This window comes from Crocuta crocuta, unplaced genomic scaffold (genome assembly GCF_008692635.1).
Source record: "Crocuta crocuta isolate KB4526 unplaced genomic scaffold, BGI_CrCroc_1.0 scaffold102, whole genome shotgun sequence".
Taxonomy (NCBI): domain Eukaryota; kingdom Metazoa; phylum Chordata; class Mammalia; order Carnivora; family Hyaenidae; genus Crocuta; species Crocuta crocuta.
Window position 1 is genome coordinate 11,449,376 of NW_027530019.1, and position 24,061 is coordinate 11,473,436.

Consider the following 24,061-nt stretch of genomic DNA (forward strand, 5'->3'; position numbering starts at 1 on the left):
GGAAGTTCTAGCTTCGATCACATTATGAACTTGAAAGTGAGGTGGTGCCTAGGTGGCTCAGCTGATTAAGCTTCCGACTCTTGGTTTCAGCTCAGGTTATGATCTCACAGTTTTCATGAGTTCAAGCCTCACATTGGGCTCTGCACTGGCAGCACAGAACTTGCTTGGGATTCCCTCTCTCTCTCTCTGCCCCTCCCCCACTTGCATTGTCTCTCTCTCTCAGAATAAACTTTTTTTTAAAAAAGCGGAAAGCAATGAAAAAATATGAGCCCATGAGCCTCATCCCCCCCTCCCTAGTCCTGGAGTGGGAGGGCCCTCCCCCTGCCCATGCCTAGGAAGCTTGTGAGAAGGGGCAAGATTGCAGAGAGCCACCCAAGGTGGAACTCAGCACTGGGTTTTCCCCCAAAAGGTATTGCTACAGTTCTTGTCAGCTTTGTCTATTTTGTCAATGTGTGTGACCTTTGTAGCCTATCTTGCAAGCCAGCCATTGGTTTTAACATTGATTCTATGGGAAAGTGCCTGTCAAGTTTCAAACCAACACTTGAACATAACCCTTTTGTGAGAACTAGAACTGTGTGTGCTGCAGGGAGCCTGGTGACATCAGCTGCCATTCTTCTAAGCACCAGACCCTCTCCTTGGTGGTCCCCCTTCCTCTGACCCACAGATCTCAGATCCGGATAAGCCTCATCCAGGCCATGGGGTGTGGAAATCAAAGTGGACTTGGGAGGGGCGTGCTCTGGACTTGGATTCTAGCTCTGCTGATGAATGACTTCAGACCTGAGATCCCAGAGTGGCTGTAAAATCTAAATTCCACATTCATGTGTGTCTGTGAAATCCACACACTCTGCATATGCCCCACAAGTGCTGGAGTTTCACAGAACGTGAGATGCTATTGCTGACTTCCACCAGTATTTCTAAGATTTGTGTGGAATTTCATAAGAATTTGTAAACATGAACATTTATGCTCCTAAGCATATTTATTTACTAGTGTATAGTGCCTGAAAAAGTTCTAAATTTTTTAAAAAATTAAATTTGAACATGTTTTGAAAAGTAGTTCCTTCTCTCTGCAGCTTTTCTCTGGGGAAAACGGGGACATCTGGCCCCTTGTTGTTAGGGCAGCCCCAGGACTGTGCAGGAAGACAGCTGGGAGAGTTCTTATCTCTCACTTTTGAGGAGAAACAGGATGGTGCTGCCTATGACCATGGCGAGTGCCACCCTTTGCATGAGGGCCCAGAACCCTCCTCGTTCTTCTCATCTCTGAGCAAACCACCAGCTCAAACCCAGGTTTAAACATTCTCTGGAGATGGGATGTGTGGGTGGCTCAATCGGTTAAGCTTCCAACTTTGGCTCAGGTCATAGTCTCGCAGTTCACAAGTTTGAGCGCCGGGTCAGGCTCTGTGCTGACAGCTCAGAGCCTGGAACCTGCTTCAGATCTGTGTCTCCCTGTCTCTCTGCCCCTCCCCCGCTCATACTCAGTCTCTCTCTCTCTCTCTCTCTCTCTCTCTCTCTCTCTCTCTCAAAAATAAATAAACATTAAAAATTTTTTAAACGTTATCTGGAGACAGCACAAGACCTGGGGTTCACCTGCCTGCATTCCATTTCCACTGAGGCACACTTGTTGTGTGACTTTAGGCAAGTTGCTTAGCCTTTCTGATGCCCCAGTTTCCCCACCTGTAAAATGTGCCCGCCTCAGAGCATTATGGGAATCACAACACTCAGAACAACTGAACAACTGGCATGTGGAGGGCCCCTGTACTCCACGTAAATAGCGAGTATTTGGTAAATGCTGGATGCTATTATCCAATTATTTTTTCACATTTCCTCAAAATATAGGGGACATACTTAAATGCTCCACAATTTACAGAAAGATAGAAACTTCAGATGACATTAAAACTGGCCATAAAGTCAATTAAATGTTTAGTATATAGCTTGCTAATATCGCTAAGCAATTTCAATTTTATTGACATAGAACACATAAGGGTAAGAGGTGGTCTAGTTTCTTATTCTTAGAAAGATGGCAAAATTGTGTTGGACAGTCGATAATGCAGTTCGTTCTATCCCTGGAAAGAAAAACACAGGTTCTGGGCCAAAATTTGATCAGGCAGGACATTTAAGTCTTAATTTAAGTTTATTTTTTTTAGTTTATTTATTTTGAGAGAGAAAGCATGAGCTGAGGAGGGGCAGAGAGAGAGAGAGAGAGACAATCCTGAGCAAGCTTTGCACTGTCAGCTCAGAGCCCGACAAGGAGTTTGAAACCCAGGAACCATTAAATCATGACCTGAGCCGAAACCAAGAGTCGGATGCTTAGCTGACTGAGCCACCCAGGCGCCCCATTTTAGAAACCAATAAATAGCTTAGGACCAAATAGCTGCAGGAATGGGGAGCCGGAGAAAGTTGTGCAGGGTGAAAGATCATCTCCCTGGCGGGGTTGGGACATGGCTCTGCCCTAATCACCTCAAACAGGGATTCTTCTCCACCACTCCACCCCTAGAACCTTTTGACAGTCACTGTGGAGTGTTCGCTGAAGTTGTTGCATTTCCACCTGTTGCTTGGTAATGAGGGAAAGGTATTCCAAAATACCTCTTTCTTCACATTCTCCTTGGTTGCAAAGGAAGGAAGGAGTAGTGTTTGCCCACCTCCCTGCCTCTCCATATATGCATAATGACTTGTCAGTGTGTCCCTTTCTCATGGAAAGGAAATCTTGGTGGGGAGGGAGGGGGGTCTCTGAGTGGCTTCAGCTGAATGAAGTGCCAGTGGTGGAGGAGTGCTGTGTTAGGGCTCAACCATCTCCCACAGAGAAAGCTGTGGAAAGCTGACTTTCCCCACCACTCTACCTCTGCCTGCCTTGCCACACCCCAGCCAAATCATGGAGCCAGTCTTTGGCCCGTATCACATGAGTTGGTCTCCTCAGCCCCCTGAATTGGTAACTGGAGCACCAGTTAGATGATGTTTGCTAGGCCCACTGTGCACAGCTGTGCAGGTTAAACCACATGAGGGCTCTTGGGCAGAGGGGTGTGTTGGAGGGTATCTAGCTGCCTTGCCAGGCTATAAATCCTGGTGCAGGGCTGTGTCTACCTGGAGGAAGGAGCACCTTTTTCCAATTCATACATAGGGCTAGTAATGGCCCTGGCAGTATTTAGTCTGAACCCCTGCCCCCTGCCTCCTTCAACCCCATCCCCCATAGCAGCCTCTGTTGCTCTGGAATTCTTTGGAGAGCATCTTGCATGGCCATGACCTCCAGGAACCCAAGGGAGCTGTAAAATGCACAAGGGAGGATGTGCCGGTGGCCCTGATCACCAGTGACAAGGAGGGAGATGGCTCATTACTTCATTTACTACATTGAGTGCCCTCTGTGGGCAGGCACAGTGCTGGGTGCTGGGGATAGGCATCTAGCCATAGAAGACATGGGCTAGCCCCCCAGGGCCCACAAACAGAGAAGAGCAGTGCCCCTGGTGAACACTGCAGGCACAGGGTGCTCGGCGTCCACAGAGGTGTGCTCAACACAATGGAGGGGCGAGGATACCTCCCAAAATGAGGTGGGCCTGAGCAAGCTCTAGCAGAATGCACAGGGCGCTGGCTGCGTACACTTCCCTGGGGTGGTGTCTGTGGTGCCCATGGAACCTGGAACAGGAATTGTGCTAAGATACATCTTCAGAAGGTCCTGGAAATCTGCAAGATGTGTCACCTGTTATAAGGCCTCTCATAGGCGTGGGGGGAGTCTTGGGTTGTAGACTTTGAGTTTTGGCAGTTTGTCATTAGCAAGAGTAAAATGCTAGTCATTCTCCTTTTCTTGGGGTCTATGTTCCTAGGGCTTTAAATCATTATGTTAAAAACTGGTAGCCGCAGGAAGCTTTCTGGCCTCTTGCTTTGTGACAACATGCCAAGTTTCTTTTCTTTTTCCCTCTCCCAGATACTTACTGGAGCAAGATTTCCCAGGCATGAGGATTGGTCCAGAGCCCACCACCGATTCCTTTATCGCTGTGATGTATGGGGAGACCGAAGGCAGCACCCCAGGCAACGCTTTAGTCGTGGACCCCAAAAAGCCATTTCGAAAGCTCAGTCGCTTTGGAAATGCTTTCCTGAATCGGTAAGGACCAGAAAACTGCCATCTTTCATCAACCTTTGTTTAAACCTTTTCTTTGAATTCTTGCCAATTACACTTAAAGGTTCAAAAATAGAATGGAACATGTCTATTCTAGAACAGAGAAACTATAGAGAATATGTTTATTGTATTCAAATACTTGAAAGATTGTCATAGAAAATGATCGTTTATTACCCATTCTGGGTGGCTTCAGAGGACAGAGTTACAGCCCAGGATTGGACATTATAAGGCTGCACAGTATAATGAATAAATTTCTAATAGTTTCATCTGCACAGAAATGGATCCAGTTGTCTTGAGAGGAGGTGAGCTCCCCATCGCTGACAGTGTTAAGCGGTGGCTGCATGGCCACCTCTCAGGCATGGTGTGCCTGGTGTCCTACACAGAGAACCTAACCCAGATGATCCCTGGGGTTTGCCTGACCTCCCATTCAGCCTGTTGATCATTCCAGAACAGGGCACCTTACTTGCCTGGCTGCCCCTTATGCTTCTCACTGCCTCGCTTTGAACTGCCTCCTTACTCATTAAGGCAGGGGAAAAAGTTCATTTTGTTACTTGGTCATGACATTACAGATGTGAAGTTATGAGACACCTGACATTCTGTCTTACCTGGAAATGAGCTTTATTTGTACCTGTCCCCTTCTCCAGATCTCCCAGTGAGACGGGTGCAGAGGCAGGGCACTGGCAGCAGGTCCCCTGGATGCAGCTGTGCACTCTCCGACATGACCTGCTCTTCCCTCCTTCTCCTTCCTCCGCTTTGCCACTCCTGGGTTTTTTTTAAAACCGTTTCTGTCTTCTCTCCTGCCATATCCCCCGGCCCTCCATTCCCCTCATTTATGAATCTCCTGCCTTAGACTGGTTACTCTGGGGGAGTGGGTTGTGGGAGTGCCAAGCCAGGGAGGGATCATCCCAACCCCTTTAGGAAGAACTGACAGATATGAGTCCTGAACTGTACTTCTTTACACATGGTTTAAAGAATAGGAATGAAGCCTTCCAGCCAACTGCTGTCCTCCCAAAGGCCTTCATCACCCAGCTCTGGGAGGCACCACTCACAAGGACTAAGGGATGAATGTGTGCCTAGGCGCTGTGCGGTGGCTCTGCCAGGGCAGCCCAGGCAACTTCCACAGATGCCTCTGGGAAAAACTGGGCTCTATGGGCTTTCTGTCTCTCTTTTTTTTTTTTTTTTTTCCTTTAAATAANTGTATTTCCCTGATGAGGAGGGATGCTGAGCATCGTTCTGACACTCTTATCACAAATTAAAGGAGGCATCCAAATGGCAGCCAGGGAACATGGCAATGGGATAAATGGAAATGCACAGATGATGTAGATGAACTCACAGAGAAATTCCATGTTATTGCTGACAGTGGTTTGCAGAATAGTGTCCTGATGGTTTTTTCCACCTGCAGGATACTCTCTGGGGTGGTTTCCTCCTCATCTCCAGAGCAACCTTGGTTGGCACCAGAGGCTCTCCTGGGGGAGAAGTAGGGATTAGAACCCAGGTGGGAGAACACCAGAAGGTCTCCTGAGATAATTGAGGGGACATGGGACAAGAAGCTCCCCATCAAGGCCTCCGGGGGCATCCTGGTCAGAGCGCAGGCTACAGCCAGTCCTCCTGTGTCAAGACTGGCCCCGGAAGTTTCCAAGGTCTGGAAAGTACAGGACACAAGGTCTTTCTCCATGGAAGACTGCCTGGAATCCTATGGTTTCATTCCCACTGAATGAAAGTCTTACTCTCTTTTTGCCCGACAAAGGTTTAAAAAAGAAATAAGCTGCCACTTTTTTCAAATTACTGTTTTGTGAAGTCCATAGTCACAAAGGAAAACCTTGGAAGGATGGCTGTTGGCTTGTTTTCTTTCGGCAGATGATTTACCTTCCCAAGAAATTTATCTTTTTTCAAGTCCTAAACATACAGCCGATATCTGAGTATGGAAAAGAAGTATTTAAGGCAATTTGGGGTATGCTGGCTGGCTCAGTCAGTTAGGGTCTGACTCTTGATTTTGGCTCAGGTCATGGTCTCAAAGTTCATGAGATCAAGCCCTGCGTCAGGGTCTGTGCTGCTAGCATGGAGCCTGCTTGGGGATTCTTTCTCTCTCTCTCTCTCTCTCTCTCTTTCTCTCTCTTTCAGAATAAATAAACATTTTTTTAAAAATCAATTAGCATAGGGCGCTCAAATGTATGTATGTATTTGTAGCGTCCCTATGGGAACACCAGCAAGGCTAGCTCTAAAGGCAGGCAAACTTCTTTCTACATAGCATGCTTTCTGGGAATGAGGTCAAAATACAGTATTTAGTAGGAATGGGAATTGGTTGTCCGCAGGGGAGAATGCCCCCTGGCTCACCGAGCAACCACCAGTCACCCGAGGGATAGGTCTCATTAGCCTGGCCCTCTCACTACAGGGCACTGGCTTGAAGATCTGCCCCCAAGGCATCTTTAAAAGAAGTTAGTTAGTACTTCACAAGGTGACACCACCTCGAAGCATTAAGCAAACCAGTGCAGCCAGCGTTTCAACACGTAAGGCTGGTTCCTAAGAAAGTAATAGAGGGCCTACGTGTCTTCTGAAAAAGGAAGACAAATTCCCAAAAAGGCAGCTTCAAATTATAGAAATTCCACACTCGAGCAAATAAAGGAGTTGAGTCTAGAACAAAAAGAGTTCTATGGAAACAACGTTAATGCAACATTCCGAAACCCCACCATATTACCTTACTTATGGGAGGCATTCCACAGCCAGGCCCGTCATGGAGCTGCTCCATGGGGTGGCTCCACAGTCTGTTATCAGCAGGCAGCTCCAGCTCACACAGGAGCAGATGGACAGCCCGCCCCACCGAGGGCACGAGTGCCGGGAGGCACCGGAGTATTTTGGTCAGTTCTACAAGTGTCACGTTTGGCACCTGACATTTCCCCCCCAGCAGTCTGCTTTTGAATCGGATGTTATGTTTTTCCCTTAATCCACTTTTCTAAACATGGTGGTGTGTGTTTGTTTGTTTTTAATCCAGATAGCTGCAGACCTTGTTTTTAGTTTAGGGTCTAATTTAGTTTTAGGGTTTTTTTTCTTAAATAGTTTATTGTCAGGTTGGTTTCCATATAACACCCAGTGCTCATCCCCACAAGTGCTCTCCTCCATGCCCATCACCCCCCCTTCCCCTCTCCCCCACCCCCATCAGTCCTCAGTTTGTTCTGAGCATTCAAGAGTCTCATGGTTTGCCTCCCTCCCTCTCCCCAACTATATTTTTCCCCTTCTCCTCCCCCATGGTCCTCCGTTAAGTTTCTCCTAATCCACTTATACGTGCATAGTTTTAGTTTTAAATTGTAGTCATCCACATGGGCCGCCTGGGTGGCTCAGTAGGTTAAGGTTCAAGTCATGATCCCAGATCAAGCCCCACATCAGGCTCTGTGCTGACAGTGCAGAGCCTGCTTGGCATTGTCTCTCTCTCTCTCTCTCTCTCTCTCTCTCTCTCTCTCTATGCCCTTCCCCTGCTCATGCGCCCGCTCGCTCTCTCTCTCTCTCTCAAAATAAATAAAATTTTTAAAAAGTTGTCATACATAAGAAATTCTTAATCTCATTTACTTCCTCATTGCCTCTGTTTCCTTTTGAAAAGTAACTTTTATCAGTGACCCTAGAGATTTTGAGCTAAAGGAATCTGAATGGTACTTTCATGCACCATCAGTTTAGCCAGGCTTGATGATGATGATAATAAAAATAAAAACCCCACTACCTCACATTTGCAAGATGATTTAGCAATAATACAATGCACATGTGCTATTTTGGACTTATACTGTATTTATTACCTCTCTGTAATTAAATGAGACTTTAGTATTAGAGGGCTTTTTTTTTTAAATATATGAATGTTAGTACCATTGGGAATTTTTTTTAACAGATGTAATTCAAGTATACATCATCAGTCCAGACACAAGCGGGCACTATCAGCTAATTTAGCCACAGAGATTAAGGAAAATAGACTTTTGCCAAGAATGACCAGCAAATGTATTGTTGTTTTTAAATCTGAGTGATTAACTGGTTTTGTTTCTTTACTAGTTTGTCTTGTGGCATGCTTATCCATTAAAAAAAAAAACAAAACCATGAAGCTCTTCGCATTAATCTTTAACCTCAAGATCTGTGGTAGCTACCAGGTCATTAGCCACAGTTCTTCACAGGCAGCTGCCTGGACAGTCCTGGTCCTGACATTCCAGAAAACCGGCGTCACTCCCCGAACTCAGGCAGACTTTTCCAGTGCTGGTGCATGGCACCTGTCATTCCCTGCTGTGGCAGTCAGGAAAGAGAGGCTTGGTTTAGAAAAGTACATCCTTAATTTGAACCACATGAAATTGCCAATACTTTTACTTGTAAATGATGTAAGTAATTCTGTAAAAGGGGTAATTCTCTAAGATTCAATCTAAGGGATAACTGTGGGCTTTTGTAGTCTGGTGTGAAATTCTTCCTGGGCAGTGGAAGGTTAGATCAGCTGTTTGTGGTAGGACCATGTAACAATAATTTTTATATTTTATTATTTTTTTAATATTTATTTTTGAGAGAGAGAGAACACGCACGAATGAGCATGAGCATGAGGGGCAGAGAGAGAAGGAGACACAGAATCTGAAGGAGGCTCCAGGCTCTGAGCTGTCAGCATAGAGCCTGATTTGGGGCTAGAACTCACGGGCCATGAGATCATGACCTGAGCTGAAGTCATACACTTAACCGACTGTGCCACCCAGATGCCCCTAATTATTATATTTTTTGCTGTAACAATGATCATGGGTTGGTTGTCAGAGTCTTTTTGTGTATCATGTGCTATTTACTATGACTTACTCTAATCAGTGAGTGAGCTGGGGTTGAAGAAGGTGCTTTGAAACTGCGCAGTACTCTCGCCATTGCCAGCACCCATTTATTTGAACCTGACAACCTGGGAGTTCTCAGGCCAGTAGAATTGCTCAGACACCTAGAGCTCAAAGCATGAGTGAGCAAGGGTTTCTGCTCCTAGGCCCTCCAGCAGTGGGCCGAGAGCAAGTCACAATGGAGCCTTGGGTGGGGAGTTCCAGGGCTGTGGCGCGTCACTCCCTTGTTTTGGAATGTCACCCTCTGTGATAAGGCACACAGCAGTGATTCAAATGCACGAAATGCTGGTAGCAGCCTAGGAGTCAAAAACCTGGGCCCGAGTCCAAACTCCTGGTTTAGATACCAGTTCCATCACTTAAAGCCATGTGACTTGTCAAGTGATGGTGTGTGCCCCTCTGTGCCCCAGTCTCCTCCTGTGTAAATGGCAGTGCACAGCCCCTACCTCGCAGGTTATGGCAAGGATTGAGTTAATGTCTACAGAAAGTGTCTAGAGCATTGCCTGATACACAGGGAGTGGGCAGTAGATGTTTGTGCCATTTTATTATTACTGTAACTGCTAGATATCACTACAAAGCCTGGGAATCAAAAGCAGCATTAGGGTACTGCCTGGTTCTTTTTAAATATTGATCATCAAATTGGAATATTAGCATTCAGAGGCAATTTTAAAATCTCTGACCCTCTCACTTCCTTGTTTTACTAGGTAGCAAGACCTCACAGCCCAGGCTATCCCTTCATCCAGACTCCTTCCTGCTACCCCTCAGCCTTCTTTGGGTGTGGGAGTGGCAGGGAATGGGGGTCAAGCACAGAGTTTGGGCTCACCTCCCCTCCTTTTATTAAAACAAGATGCATCAGGTCAGCCCTGAATGAGGAAACACACCATAACAGCTTCTGGGCTTAACCCAGCACATGTCTGCATATTTCATGTGAAATGTAGAAAGCATGGCACAGGTACATTTATGTCTGTCACTCTGGCAAGGAGTAGGAAATCCATCTTGGGACAGCAGATCTGTGATTGGAAACATTTCAGCAAGCAAACATAGGCAAGAAAGGCCTGATGGAGAGCTGACTAGAAGACACCCAGTAAATAACCTTGTCTGTTACCTTCCTTTCTCATAGCTTAAAAATTAGACGGTATTGCTGTAACAGCACTGCATTAGGACTTTTTCTGATTACAATGTAATTATTTAAGAAAACATGTGTGTTTCTAACGGTGTATGAGGCCTGCCCCCAGCTGGGAGTCTGAAANCCCAAAGCTTTCTTGTTTTCTTTCATGGAGGCTTAGCCTGGTTTTGCACACATAACCCAACCTCGCCCTCTCAGGATGCTCCTGGAGAGCTCCCTCCTCCTCTCCCCGCCCATCTTCTCCCTCCTCCCCTGCCCTCCCCCTCCTCCCTCTTCTTCTCCTCCTTCCTTTTTCTGCAGTTATCCCTGTGGGCCACTCAGCCTGCTCTTTTGTTTATTGTGTGGTAACATCACCACATCTGAAGGCATCTTGTTTTGTGGCTTACAAACAAGATGTGCCTCTGCTGTTGTGTCAGGAGACATGGGAGTTGTTGAAAGTTTGTCACTTGCAGAGAGGGAGTGGCCAGCGTATAAATTTTGAATCCCTCTGTTAACTTCACACTAGAATCTAGAGGCTTTGTGTTATGGAAAAATTGATATTGAGTGTGAGCTTGTGGTTTTGGAGAAAAGTCAGCTTCTCACAGGAATACTTTATGTAAAATAGTTTCATATATGTGCAATTTTTTGGCACTGTCAAATGCTTCAAGCCATCTAATAAAAAGGATGGAACTGTGATAAGAGACTGAATTATTACTGATAAGAAATGCGGTCTACCGCGGATGTGCTCAAAACTCTGTTCCCATCTCAATTCTAGAGCATGTAGTTGGGTTTTTTTTTTTTTCTTTGTGAACTTACAAAGAACAAATGCTTCGTGATCTCTGTGTACTTTATTCTTATAGATCTGCTCTCTCCCAGTTTTGGGCAGTGGGGTTTACTTAAAGGTTTGGAGGATGCACGATAGGCAGGAGAAAATCAAAAATGAGGGGCCTCTCTTAAATTACCTTGACCCTTTATTTTTAACGCAGTGAGCTTTCTAACTTTATGGGTTCAGTTGTACTCGGCTGACATCAGAAATATTAGTCTGCGGTCTCCAGCCAGCCATGCATTAAGGATATGACCTCAAGATATCCTAACTACTTTGTGCTTCAACTTTTCCAGCTGCAAAATGATCATAGTATCTTTTCCTACATTTTCCTGGGCTGACTTGAAGGGGTAGGAAAGAATGTGTAGGAAGCTTGTCCTGAGCACCTTCAAAACCAGCTGTCAGTAAATGCACCTCTTGCTCAGGACTGCCCACCCCTGGCCGTGCAGCCGTGCCCCCACCTGGCCCATAGGGCTGTGCTGGCCACATGTGTGTTATGAAGGCCAGCATGGCATCCCTGTCCTGCATTCCCAGCATATTTACTTTCTGAGCGATCCCACCAGTTCCCCTGAAAGGAAGAACTGGGCTTTCACTGAGGGTTTTCCAGCTTTCTACCCACACAGATCCAGAAGTTGGCCATTTACAATTCAGGAAAAGGAGAGGCACTCTATCTAATCTACAGTGTCTGCCTTAAAACAGACCCAGTGCCTACTAGAGATCTACCTTGATCCCTGCTGCCTGGGTGAAAAAGTATCAAAGTATTTCCCTCTGCTACTTTAGAGTTACTCAGTATTAAAGCTAAAAAGGACTTCATGAGTCCCTGTCCAGGCGTCTCCATTTATGCAGAAGGACACAGGCCCAGAGCTGGGAAGCCCTTGTCCAGGGTCCCACAGCCAATTACTGGCAAAAGATGAGCTGAACCTACACCCAGTCTGCTGACCCACAGGCCCTATTTTCCTTCCACTCCCCTCTGCTTCCGTGAGGCCGAAGCCAGGGCAGCTGATAGCAGGGAGGCCAGGATGAGAAGGAAGAGATGGTGTCAGGCAAGTGAGGGCCAACGAAAGAGGCTTGAGATGCTTGGCCACGACTTTCCCCCACCCCTGCCGCTCTGTCCACTCTTAGGGTATCCCTTGGGCTCCAAAGCACCTGGAGGATTTGAGGTGTTTCCCACAGGTGCCTGCCCCGTGCTGGGCCTGAAGCCACTGGGCTGCATGCTGAGCCCCCAGGGCCACTGGTCCTTCCACTGTCACAGTAGGGAGTGGCAGTGGCCCGACAGGGAGCTTGGGATGCTCCAGCGCAGTGGGGAGTGACCCTGGAGGAGGCATGGGATTGCCTGGGAGGAGAAGCCTAGGACAGTTGGCCAAGGAGCAGCCTGGAGAAGGGGCAGGCAAAGCTGACGGTCTTGGGTCAGGCTAACTTGGGTTTAAGGCCCAGCCCTGAGTGATGCTGAGTAAGTTACTTACCTTCTCTGATTTTAACAGAAATTTCTTCCTCAAGGGGTTACTGTCAGGAGCAAATGAGACAATGTTTGTGAAATATCTAAGTGTTCAGTAAATGTCAGTTAAAATAAAAATTAACAGTGAAGGATCTGGTGGCTGGTAGCAGCAGGTACCAAGTCGCCTTTCCACACCTGCTGAGAGTCTGGCTTCTAGTCCCTGTGGCTCCAGCGAAAGTGCTGTCAATCCCTTGCAAATTCGTTCTGTACAGGCCGTGTCAGTAACTTTGAGAGGCCAAGGAGCCCTTCAGAGCTGAGAGATACGAAGTTCCTGATTCCGCCTTTGATCTCTTTCTTCCAGATTCATGTGCTCCCAGCTGCCCAATCAGGTCCTGAAGAGCATCAGCATCATCGACAGTCCTGGCATCCTGTCTGGGGAGAAGCAGCGCATCAGCCGAGGTCAGTGCCCGCCCCGTCCCAACCCTCCTCTGCCACTCCTGAGGCTCGCTATCATGTCAGCAGAGGATTTCTGTTTCTGTCGGATCTGTCCACCCATTCCTCAGGATGCATCCAGCAGCCCTGAGCAGCCCAGGGGCCCCAAGAAGCAACCAGGAGGCCTGGCATCAAAGTTCTGCATTTCAACTGAAAAACTTTCTGGAGTCTTAGCAGTAATCTCTTGATTCCTTTACACACTGCCACCTGCCACTAGTACCTACCTCATGTAAATCTTTTGAGTTTAAAGGGGACACGCATATCACTACTAACCATTCCCTTGGGAATAAAGGAGTAGGGAGTCACTACCAGGGAGAGAAGTCCTCCCCCGTTCTTCCTCCCTTCCGTGTCGGCACACGGCCCGTGGCCTCTGCAGCACCCCTCTGATGAGTCAGCCCTTACTGGTATCTGTGGCGCCAGACAGTATGCTGTGTGCTGAGGATGCAGCAAAAACAGGTATAGTTTCTGCCCTCAAGGAGCTAATGTTCTAATGAGGAAGACAGATGTTAATCAAGTCATCACAGGAAACAAAATGAGACCTGAGGGACCGCTAGGGTGGCTCAGTCAGTTAAGTATCTGACTTTGGCTCAGGTCATGATTTCATGGTTCTTAAGTTCAAGCCCCACATCAGGCTCACTGCTGTTGGGGCAGAGCCCACTTTGGATCCTCTGTCCCCCTCTCTCTTTGTCCCTCCTCTGCTTGTGCTCTCTGTCTCTCTCAAAATAAATAAATTTAAAAAAATGAGAACTGGGATAAGTGCTCTGAGGTGAGGGCCTTATGTCAAGGGTGGAAGGGGACCTGGCCTGGCCTTGGGGTGTTGGAAAAACACCTTGTGGAAGCAACATTTGACCGACCCAAGGCCTGGAGGGTAAGTAGGAATTGCCTAAGGGAGGCCCTGTAGTGGAGGAGAAACTAGGTGTTCAGGGGAGATCAACAGAGAATGGAAAATGCTTGTGAAGGACAGTGAAGTCGGGTTTCTTCAGCCTTCTGGAAGCCAGACTGAACCCTAACCTTGTCTAGCCCTATGCACTGTGGTTAAACAGATAGGCCTGCTCTCTCCCCCGCCCTCCTGGAGAAGGGGCCATCAGGGGCGGTCCGAGGATGCAGCTTGCTCACAGTGAGGAGATGCCTGACCAGGGGGGCACTCCGTTGGATTCCCGCAGTCACAGAGGCAGGTCAGGTGCCCCTGTCCCTTGAAATAAAGGCCAGTCCTTTGAGGCTTTGCTAGGAGGGAGAAGACGGAACGGATGAATTGCTGCTTCCATTTGTCCCTGATAAGTCTTCAAAACTCCTTGAACAGCAAGTCAGCAAAACTGTGTTTAGAAATGCCAGGATTGAGCGGTGACCTGTCTAGGGTCATGGCCCCGGGTTCTGGCCATGCAGTGGACTCCCCCAGTCCTCAGGAAGCAGAAGAACAGCTACGCAGGCTGTGGGGCCACTCCCAGGAGCTAGAAAGCAAGGTCCCAAGATGGGAAAAGAAAAGCTTCCAAGGTCTGCAAGCCCTCCTTTCTCATGGCATTTCAGGAATGCTGACTTTGCAGCCTCCACGGACCCACAGAGAGCTCGGGACTGCCTTGCTGTGCCTGCACCCATTCGGTCAGGGACTCCGTGGGCAATTAGGCCACCCTGAGGCCTCCAAGCACATTGCTTATAGAAAAACCCAACATAATACTATTCCTTCCTCATAAATATCTGTTGGTTATATTTTCTGTTATAAAAGTAATGTTTGTGGTAAAGGATTCAAGCAATGAATAGGGACATAAACAATCTTTCTATCACAATTAACGATTGTTAATGGTGTTCTCCAGCTCCTTAGAGACTTTTTCCTGTGCATATACAAATGTATTATTTTTTTAACAGAAATGCGATTTCCAGGCACATTTTCTACAACTTGATTTGTTGCTGTGATGGTCTTTCACAAACATCATTCCATGCCAGTATACCCAAATTACTTTATTCCTCTTAACAGCTGCTCAGTTTCCATCAAAGGGACATAACATTGTTTGTTTAACCAATTTGTAGATGCTGGGATGGTTAATAATTTCACGGTTTTAAATAGTGCCACAGATAGACATCATTTTTGTAACTTTATGCCTCAATGCCAATAGATTTTTTTTTAGGAGCCAGTTTAGGACCACTCCTTTGGACCCATAAAAGTTGCTCTGCAGATAAAATGTTTTGATTTAAAAAGAAAGGAAAGCAAACCCATGTCCCACAGCTTTTCCGAGCTGTCCATGTTTTGCTGCTTCTACCAGTTGGCCAATTCTAATCACCCACATTCTCTAGGATTTCTCCTTTGCTGAACAATTACAAGCGTCCTTCAGACTGTAGCTTCTTTATAGTAGTGTAGCGTGGGATAATCCTTTCAGGATGCTTTGAAGACCAGTTCTTTTTAACGCTTTATAGGAATCTGACTCATATCCTGGTCCAGCTCACCGTGGCAGTACTTCCTCACACCCTATGCACAGAAATAGCACATATGGTTCCAAGCAGGCAGTGTTGGGGCGGACCCTGCCACCCTGACAGAGCAGCTGGTGGGGAAGGACCAAGAGCTGCAAACAGTGACAGCATTCTGCACTCTGGCTGAGGTTCCCAAGCTTGAGTACCAGACTCTGTTTGGGACAGTTGGTGGCTGGAGTCACTCAGCTGTCAGTTTCAACACATTAACTCCAAAGAGTCTATACTGTTTTAAAGCTGATACTGTTGCAGACAGTGCTGCATTCTGACTCCGACTCCTCCTGCTTCCATCCGTCCAGCTTTCTAAATCACAGCACCACCTTCCCCCATCACATATGTCAACACTGGATGAGGTAGTAGGTACACATTGTGACCCTCCCCCCCCAGGACATTTGAAATGTCTGTTAATGACTTTATTAGTGGGGCTTTGACTTCCTTATGGGCGTTTTGTCTATAAAAGAGGAAAGATAGCTGTGCCTTCTCCTTGTTCGTTGTCCCCTTGTCCCTTGGACCTCAAAAAGCAGGTCCCTCTTACACATCTAAAGAGTGTCTTTAGGGGTACCTGGGTGGCTCAGTCACTTTACCATCTGACTCTTGATTTCGGCTCAGGTCATGATTGAGCCCTGCATTAGGCTCTGCTCTAAGCATGGAACCGACTTGGGATTCTCTCTCTCTTCCTCTGCCCCTCTCCCCACTCACATGCACCCTTTCTCTCTCTGAAATTAAAAAAAAAAAAAAAAGAGTCTCTTTAAGGGTGTATCCATAATGGCCGTGTGAGAACAGCCACCGTGCATTGAGCCCTTGCTGCATGTCTGCACTGTGCTCATCATTTGGGATTTGCTATCTGCGTTAAACCTGCTTGTACTCATACACTGCCAGAAGCTCGGCCCTGGCCAAGTAAGCCACACATGCCCTCACTCCCCTGGGAAAGCAGAGCCTTCGAACAATCATGAGAACTCTTTCCCCAGCTGCTAGGCAGATGGGTGACTGCACTCGACATCTGGGGACTGGATAGAATAAACACTGCTGACAGGGTGCTCCTGGTGAATAGGCTCAGAGGATGAGTGCTTCAGGCAGTCATGTTGTGGGACTCAGTCCACCCTCTAGCTGCAGGGCTATGCAGCCCTGGCTAAGAGCAAGAGCATGCTGCATAGGCGGTGGGGCTGCGAGAGGAGGTGGTGAGGGACTGCTGACTGCTGAGCTCCCCAGGGAAGACGTGCTGATGTACGACACCGTCAGCACAGGAAAAGGCCCATGGCAGATGGGGTGGTGGAGCATTGTGCTACCTTGCTGGGAGACGGTTGGAGAAGGAAAGACTTGAACTAACCAGCTGGCCCCACGTCATCATTGGCATCCCCCAGGAGCCCCCAGGGCATTGTCCAGAGCTCTGGGGACCAGATGGTCAGTGAGGGTGTAGCTCTAGGAAGGAATCCTGATCCATTAGTGGTGACAGCAAAAAGGGGGACTCTGAATACAGGGTTCAGTACTATATCTCACCTCACCCACGACTCCATTCTTCCTGGCTCATTCCTCTCGCATGACATCATAGGCCTGGTTCTCTTGTATCTGGTGCTGAGCAGAGGGGGGAGGTGTGATCATAAGGAGGACGTGGCATTCAAAGTCATGGCTCCTCTCTAGGCCAAAGTTATAGGTGACGGGAAGAAACACTTGACGCTTCTACATGATAGTTCATATTTTGTGGTCTCAGGTTTGAAGCAAAACATGGCAGATCCACTCTTATGTTTGAAGTAACTTTTACCAAATAACAGGCTTTGGCGAGGATGTGGAGAAAAAGGAACCATCATGCACTATTGGTGGGAATGCAAACTGGTGTACCTACTGTGGAAACAATATGGAGATTCCTCAAAAAATTAAAAATAGAACTACCCTACAATCCAGTAATCACACTACTGGGTATTTACTTAAAAAATACAAAACTATAATCCAAAGTGATGCATGCATCCCTATGTTTATTGTAGCATTATCTGCAATAGCCGCACTATGGAAGCAGCCCACGTGTCCATCAATAGATGAATGGATAAAGAAGATGTGGTATATATGTACAATGGAATATTATTCAGCCATAAAAAAGAATGAAATTTTGCCATTTACAACAGCATGGATAGAGCTAGAGCGTATAATGCTAAGTGAAATATGTCAGTCAGAGAAAGACAAATACCATATGATCTCATTCCTGTGGAATTTAAGGAACAAAACAAACAAGTAAAAGGAAAAAAGAGAGACAGGGAGAAACCAAGAAACAGACTCTTAATTATAGAGAAGAAACTCATGGTTCCCAGATGGGAGGATGAGTGAAATAGGTGATGAGGATAGAAAAAAAGAGAGAAAGGGAGAAAGGAAGACAGAGGGAGGGATGGAAGGAGGGGGGAGGAAGGAAGGAAGGAAAGGAGGAAGAGAAGAAGGAAGGAGGGAAAGGAAGGAAGGTGTGACTTTTACTAATTTAGGATGTGCCTCAGCATATCCTTGTCCTCATCAGAATCTTAACAGTGACCCTAGAAATCAGATCACAGGACCCCTTGCATCCCTGCAGGGTGTTTCAGAGTAAAACAAGAATGCATAGTCAACATTTGGGGGGACTGTTACCTAAATCTGTTTGGAAGCTCTATAAATAAAACCTACCAGAATAATTATTTTGGAACAATTTTTAGTATACTCCATATGGAAACCCATTACCCTTCAGATGTGCCTTTGTTTAATTATAGTTAGCAGAAAACCTTTAGGAACAGAGGATTGAGTTTAGTGACTAAACTAGCTTTCTTGGCTGACGTAAAGAATATCCATTAAACATGGATAAAAATGTCCTGATATATTTATAATAATAATTCTATGCTAATCAAATAATACTTACCTAAAAGTCCTACAAGCTTTTCCTCATTCTTTTCTTGTAGCCAATAAAAGAATGTTTGGATTCTTAAGATTTTCTAAATTATTTGCTTGAAAGCTATGAGTAAAATACGAGCTGGATCCCTTTTAAGAAACATCTTTTGGGGGCGCCTGGGTGGCTTAGTCGGTTAAGCGTCCGACTTTCGCTTGGGTCATGATCTCGCAGTTCGTGGGTTCGAGCCCCGCGTTGGGCTCTGTGCTGACTGCCAGCTCAGAGCCTGGAGCCTGTTTCAGCCTGTGACTCCCTCTCTCTCTGACCCTCCCCTGCTCACGCTGTCTGTCTCTCTCTCTCTCCTAACAATAAATAAAACATTTAAAAAAAAAAAAAAAAGAAACATCTTTTGCCCCTGATGACAACCTCCAGGTTTTTGACTTTGGGTGATGAGAAAAGAGAGCACACTTACCCACACAGCCTTGTTTTCATTCCCACTGTCTTATTATTCTGGCTTCTGGCCTGTTTACTTTCTAAAATACTGTTTATTCATGCTGAACCTAAGTACCATCTAGGACTTATTTCTGGATGTGACATGAACACAAGTGTGTTCCCAACTCCTGGTACAAACCTCTGGGTTCTGGCTCTCATCATAATGTCCTGGTCTGACAAGGAGAACACTGAACAAACCTAATGTAGCAACTGATATACTTGTCCATCCATCTGTTTAGCACATAAGCATGTGGAAGGCTCTATTTTAGCAGCAAATAATTACTCCTATGATACCTGAAAGTGTGAGGTTTTGTGTTGCCGTCAACAGACTTCACTTTGATAACAAAAGTTATACAATTGTTCTCTTTTAAAAATTTAAATATCTCTAGGGGTGCCTAGAGGCCCCTAGGGTGGCTCAGTCAGTTAAGTGTTGACTCCTGTTTTCAGTAGGTGATGATCGCATGGTTCATGAGTTCGGGCCCTGCATTGGGCTCTGTGCTGACAATGTGGAGCCTGCTTGGGATTCTCTCTGTCCCTTTCTCTGTGCCCCTCCCCTGCTCTCTCCTTCTGTCTTTCTCTCATAAACAAATAAATAAACAAACAAGCAAACACTCAATAATTTTTTTTAATTTAAATAACTCTTAAAGAAAATATTCTTGGTCTCAATTTTCCAACAAATCTACCTGTTCCTCCAGGACCAGCACTCTGTCAATTAAAAATCTGAGAGTATGTTCCTATGATGTCTAAGTACTTCACTGTATTAGCCCTTCTTGTTATAAGTCAACAAATAGAACTGTGAAGATAGGAAAAAAATAAAAGAGCAGAAAGTGTCCTACTAGCAAAACAATAAATTATAGTAATGCATGCAACAGAAAGAATGGAACTGTACTTCAGATAACAGAACAATCATATTAGCTTCAAAAATCATTGATTAATGTTTTAATATTTACATACAGACATCATTAAGTCCTCTTGATTTTAGCAACATTAAGGAAAGCCCTCAAGATTAAAAAAAGCATCTGAAGGCATATGACAGGATATGTGAACAAGCAGTTTCAAGGGTCTGACAACTCAGCAAAAGCTCCCAAACATAATATCACAAAAGAACCAAGAGACACAGGGAAAAGGGGTGTGCAAATCCAACCTGGAATTAATAAAGGTGCAGAAAAAGAGAAAAAGTGCAAACAAGCCATAATCAACGGAGTACACACATTCCTACTTAACAGGTCTTTGGAACTTGGAAGACAAGAAGCCAGATTTTGAAGGCTGCCCAAGAAAGGAGAGAGAACGTTTAGGACTGCCTGATAAGAATGACTTCCTCTCCCAGGCTTTGGGACCCACAGGGCCCAGGAGGAAAACACACATATACACAAAGAGGAAGGAATCTTTTCCCTAAAAGAATGAGATGTAGCTCAGGACCATCCCAGCTTTTCTGCAGCACCAGAGACTGCGTTGACATGAGCTCATTGGACATGTGGCCCTTATAGACGCTATTCCTGTCCCCAACTCCCCATCCTTTGGTTGGTACAGGGCTTCTTAGATTTTTGTTTTTTTCTTGGGGTTTGGGCCTAACCACAGTTCATGCTCTCCTAGGTCCTCTCCTTGTCCTCTGTGGCTCCTCCCAGCCTCAGGGCATTCCTAGGCTTCATCAGCATGCCCTTGGGCCTTTACCCTTGGATCTAGAAGTTGGGCAGAGAGGGCCGAAAAAAGAGCAAGCTTTGAGGCCCACCAATAGAGACTGCCCACTAGGTTGACAGCAGTTCATTAAGGAACCAGTTCTTCAGAGATGCATTGAGCCCTTATGTGCCAGGAACCAAGCTAGGAACTGGGAGCATAAAGATGAATGAGGTACTGCCCTTGTCTGGAATGGCTACTGCCTAGTGTGGTCAGCCAGCCAGTTGCTGATGCACCTAACTGTCACCTCAGTAGACTTATTACCCATTCAAGCATCAGTAGGACAAAAAATGGACATGGTCACTGCCCTTATGGAATTTACATTTTGATGGGAAGGCCAGATAAGAATAGCAGGTAAATGAAGAATAAATCATTATAAATAGTCATGAGGTACAGGAAGGAAACAGATGAGACACCAAGTTCAACAATAGGGGCTGAGGTAGACCTGCCCCACTCTTGAAGCTGACTGTGGCTGAAAACTCAAAGGAAACTGTTCTTCAGAGTGGAGCAGGTCAAGGTTTTACAAGTTTGGGCTGACCGCATAGTCTATTCAGATATTTCCCACCAGATATATGAGAGACATAATATAATAGACATTCAGCTGCCAGATATTTACACATGGATTTCAGTTCCTGAGTATTCATGTTTTATTTTATTTTGTTTTTTCCCTGAGGTCTCTTATGTGACCTACATCAATCAGTCTGTAAACCCAGAATCAAACAAATTGCTTTCCTGGGTCCAACCAAGGGATTGAAGTTCTAAATGTAGTATAGCAGAAAGCATGGGCAATTGAAATGGACTCCCTGGGTCTAGTTCAGCTCACGTGGCCATGGGGAAGTTGTGAGTATCTCTGTAAAAAGAGGGTAATAGTACCATGTGCATCATGTTGTTGTAACTGAGTTAATACATAGAAAGCAGGGGCGCCTGGGTGGCTTAGTCGGTTAAGCATCCAACTTCAGCTCAGGTCATGATCTCATGGTTCGTGGGTTCAAGCCTCGCGTTGGGCTCTGTGCTGACAGCTAGCTCAGAGCCTGGAGCCTGCTTCAGATTCTGTATCTCCCTCTTTCTCTCTCTGACCCTCCCCTGCTCACACTCTCTCTCTCTCTCTCTCACACACACACACAAATAAATAAAAACATTTTTAAAAAATACGTAGAAAGCAGAAAACAGTGCCCCACCTAGCACACAGTAAGTGCTCAATACATGTTAGTTGTTATCACTTTCATCATCTCATTGTATTATTGTCATTGTTACTGTGGAAGGCCAAAGAGTTTTCAAAGGCTGATTTAATTAGCCTTTATATTGGTTTATATCAGTTTCTTTCCTCTTAAAGTCTTCTGTCTCATAGAGTAGGACAAATTTTTGCCAAGTTATCTGAAATGTAGAGTTTGCTGTTCAGGGACTGCTGAATATTCTATTTTTAGATAAGTGTTCCTACCTTTTTTTTACATATCTTGGTCATTTTATTGATGATTAGCTTTTAAATTTTGAAACCAGATGCCCCTTTAGACAGAGAAAAGAGATACCACCCTAATTGATCATCCAGTTTAAAAAGTATTAGATGAAAGAAAATTTATTTTTTATTTTTTAAGTTTATTTATTTGGAGAGTGAGAGAGAGCGTGTATGAGAAGGGAAGAGGCAGAGAGAGAGGGAAAGAGAGAATCCCATACAGGGATGTCAGCATGGAACCTAACCTGGGGCTTGATCTCACGAGCTGTGAGACCATGACCTGAGTTGAAATCAAGAGTTGGATGTTTAACCAACTGAGCCATCCAAGCTCCTCTGATGAAAGGAAATTTTAAAATAACAGACTGTGTGTGTGGCGGGGGGGGGGTGATCTTTTTGATATTTTTTATTTTAGTGATGGTATAAAAATTGATGCATAATGTTAGGGGCATACTAGAGGTATTCATTCAATACACGTTTATATTGATTATCCACAAGGTGTTAAGCACTGTCCTGGATGCCAGGATTCAAAATGAGTTAGACACAAGCCTTGGCCAGTGTGCTCATACTCCTTCGGAGTGGATGGGCCTTCAAAGAAGCCACTCTGACTCTGTGTGTTACAGGAGTTCTGATCAAGAAGTGCAGTGAGTAGGGGACCCCACCAGCCCCCAGTGGGTAATGGGAGGTAGGTAGTCAGTGAAACTGCTAAGAGAAAGAATACTTTTCTTCCCTTCCTTTTTTTTTTATTTGCATTTTCTCTTTTTTAACATTTAGTGGGTTTTTTAATATATTTACAAAATTTTGCAACCAGCCCCACAACCAATTTTAGAACATTTTCATCATTCCAAAATGAATTCATTGTACTCTTTAGCAATCACTATCAATTCTCCCCCACCCCCTGGACCCTGGTAACCCCTAACCCTACTTTCTGTCTCTATGGATTTGCCTATTCTGGACATGTCATATAAATGGAGTCAAATGATATGTGGCCTTTGTATCTGATTTTTTTCACTTAGCACAGTGTGTTCAAGGTTCATCCATGTTGTAATAGGTATCAGTATTTCATTCCTTTTTTATGGTCGAATAGTACTCTATTGTATGGCTATGTGACATTTTATGAATTCATCAATTGATGGACATTTGGGTTTCTGCTTTTGTGGCCATTTTGCATAATGCTGCTATGATTATTCGTGTACAAGTTCTTGTGGAAACATACATTTTCAATCTTGGGTATATACCTAGGAGCAGAATTGCTGGGTCATATGGTAACTCAATGTTTTGAGGAATGGCCCAGTTTTCCAAAGTGGCTGCATCATTTTACATTCCCACCAGCACAGTACAAGCATTCCAGTTTCTCTACATCCTCATCAACATTGTGGTTTTGATTAGAACCATCCCAGTAGGTATGAAGTGATATCTCATTGTGGTTTCAATTTACCTTTCTCTGATATCTAATGATGTGGAACATCTTCTCATGTGCTTTGTTAGCCATTTGTATATCTTCTTTGAAGAAATGTATATGTGGATTCTTTTTTCAGCTTTAATTGGATTATTTGTCTTTTTATTGTTGAGATCCAATATTTATGTATCCTCTATACTAGTCAAATATTGATTTGAGAATATTTTACCTCATGTCCTGGGTTGTCTTTTCACTCTCTTTATGGTATGGTCTGAAGCACAAAATTTTTTCATTGTAATGAAAGCTAATTTATCTATTTAGATTTTTGTCATTTTGCCTAACCCAAGCTCATGAAAATTTAATCCTATATTTTTTCTAAGAGAGTTACAGTGCTAACACTTACATTTAGGTCATTGATCCTTATTAAGTTAATCTTGTATATGGTGTGAGGTTGCGGTCCCCCTTGATTTTTTTTTTTTTTTTGCATGTGTGTATCCAGTTGTCCCAGCACCATTTGTTGAAAAGGCAGTACTTTCCCCCATTGAATTGTCATGGCACCCTCATTGAAAATTAGTTGGCTATAGGGGACCTGGGTGGCTCAGTCAGTTAAGCATCTGACTCTTGATTTAGCCTCGTGTCATGATCTCACAGTTCATGAGACTGAGCCTCACATCAGGCTCTGCACTGGGCATGGAGCTTGTTTAAGAGTCTCTCTCTCCCTCTACTGCTTATGCTCTATCTCTCTCTTGAAGAAAAAAAAAAGACAAATCAGTTGGCTATACCTATGGTTTACTTCTACACCCTCAATTCTATTTCATTGATCTATATATAGCTAACCTTATGAGGCAGCACTTCTTGATCAGACCTTCCAGGTAAATTAGTAAGTTCGTCGGCCAGCAAGTACAGGGCCTTATCAGGTAGGGTGAAGATACAATGAGATGATGGTATGAAGCTCTTACCACAGCACCTTTCTGGC

The 24,061-nt window shown here is 45.2% G+C and overlaps 1 protein-coding gene across 2 annotated transcripts in view; it reads left to right on the forward strand.

Moving 5' to 3' along the window:
* Positions 1 to 24,061, forward strand: part of EHD4 (EH domain containing 4) — an 83,552-nt gene that overhangs the window by 17,342 nt on the left and 42,149 nt on the right. For both annotated transcript variants that reach the window (XR_013335252.1, XM_077764607.1), the window contains exons 2-3: positions 3,911 to 4,087; positions 12,650 to 12,747. Coding sequence is in view for 1 of the 2 variants with exons in the window: in XM_077764607.1 (XP_077620733.1) it covers positions 3,911 to 4,087; positions 12,650 to 12,747 (275 nt within the window). In the remaining variant the exon portion in view is untranslated. The remainder of the gene's footprint in view (positions 1 to 3,910; positions 4,088 to 12,649; positions 12,748 to 24,061) is intronic.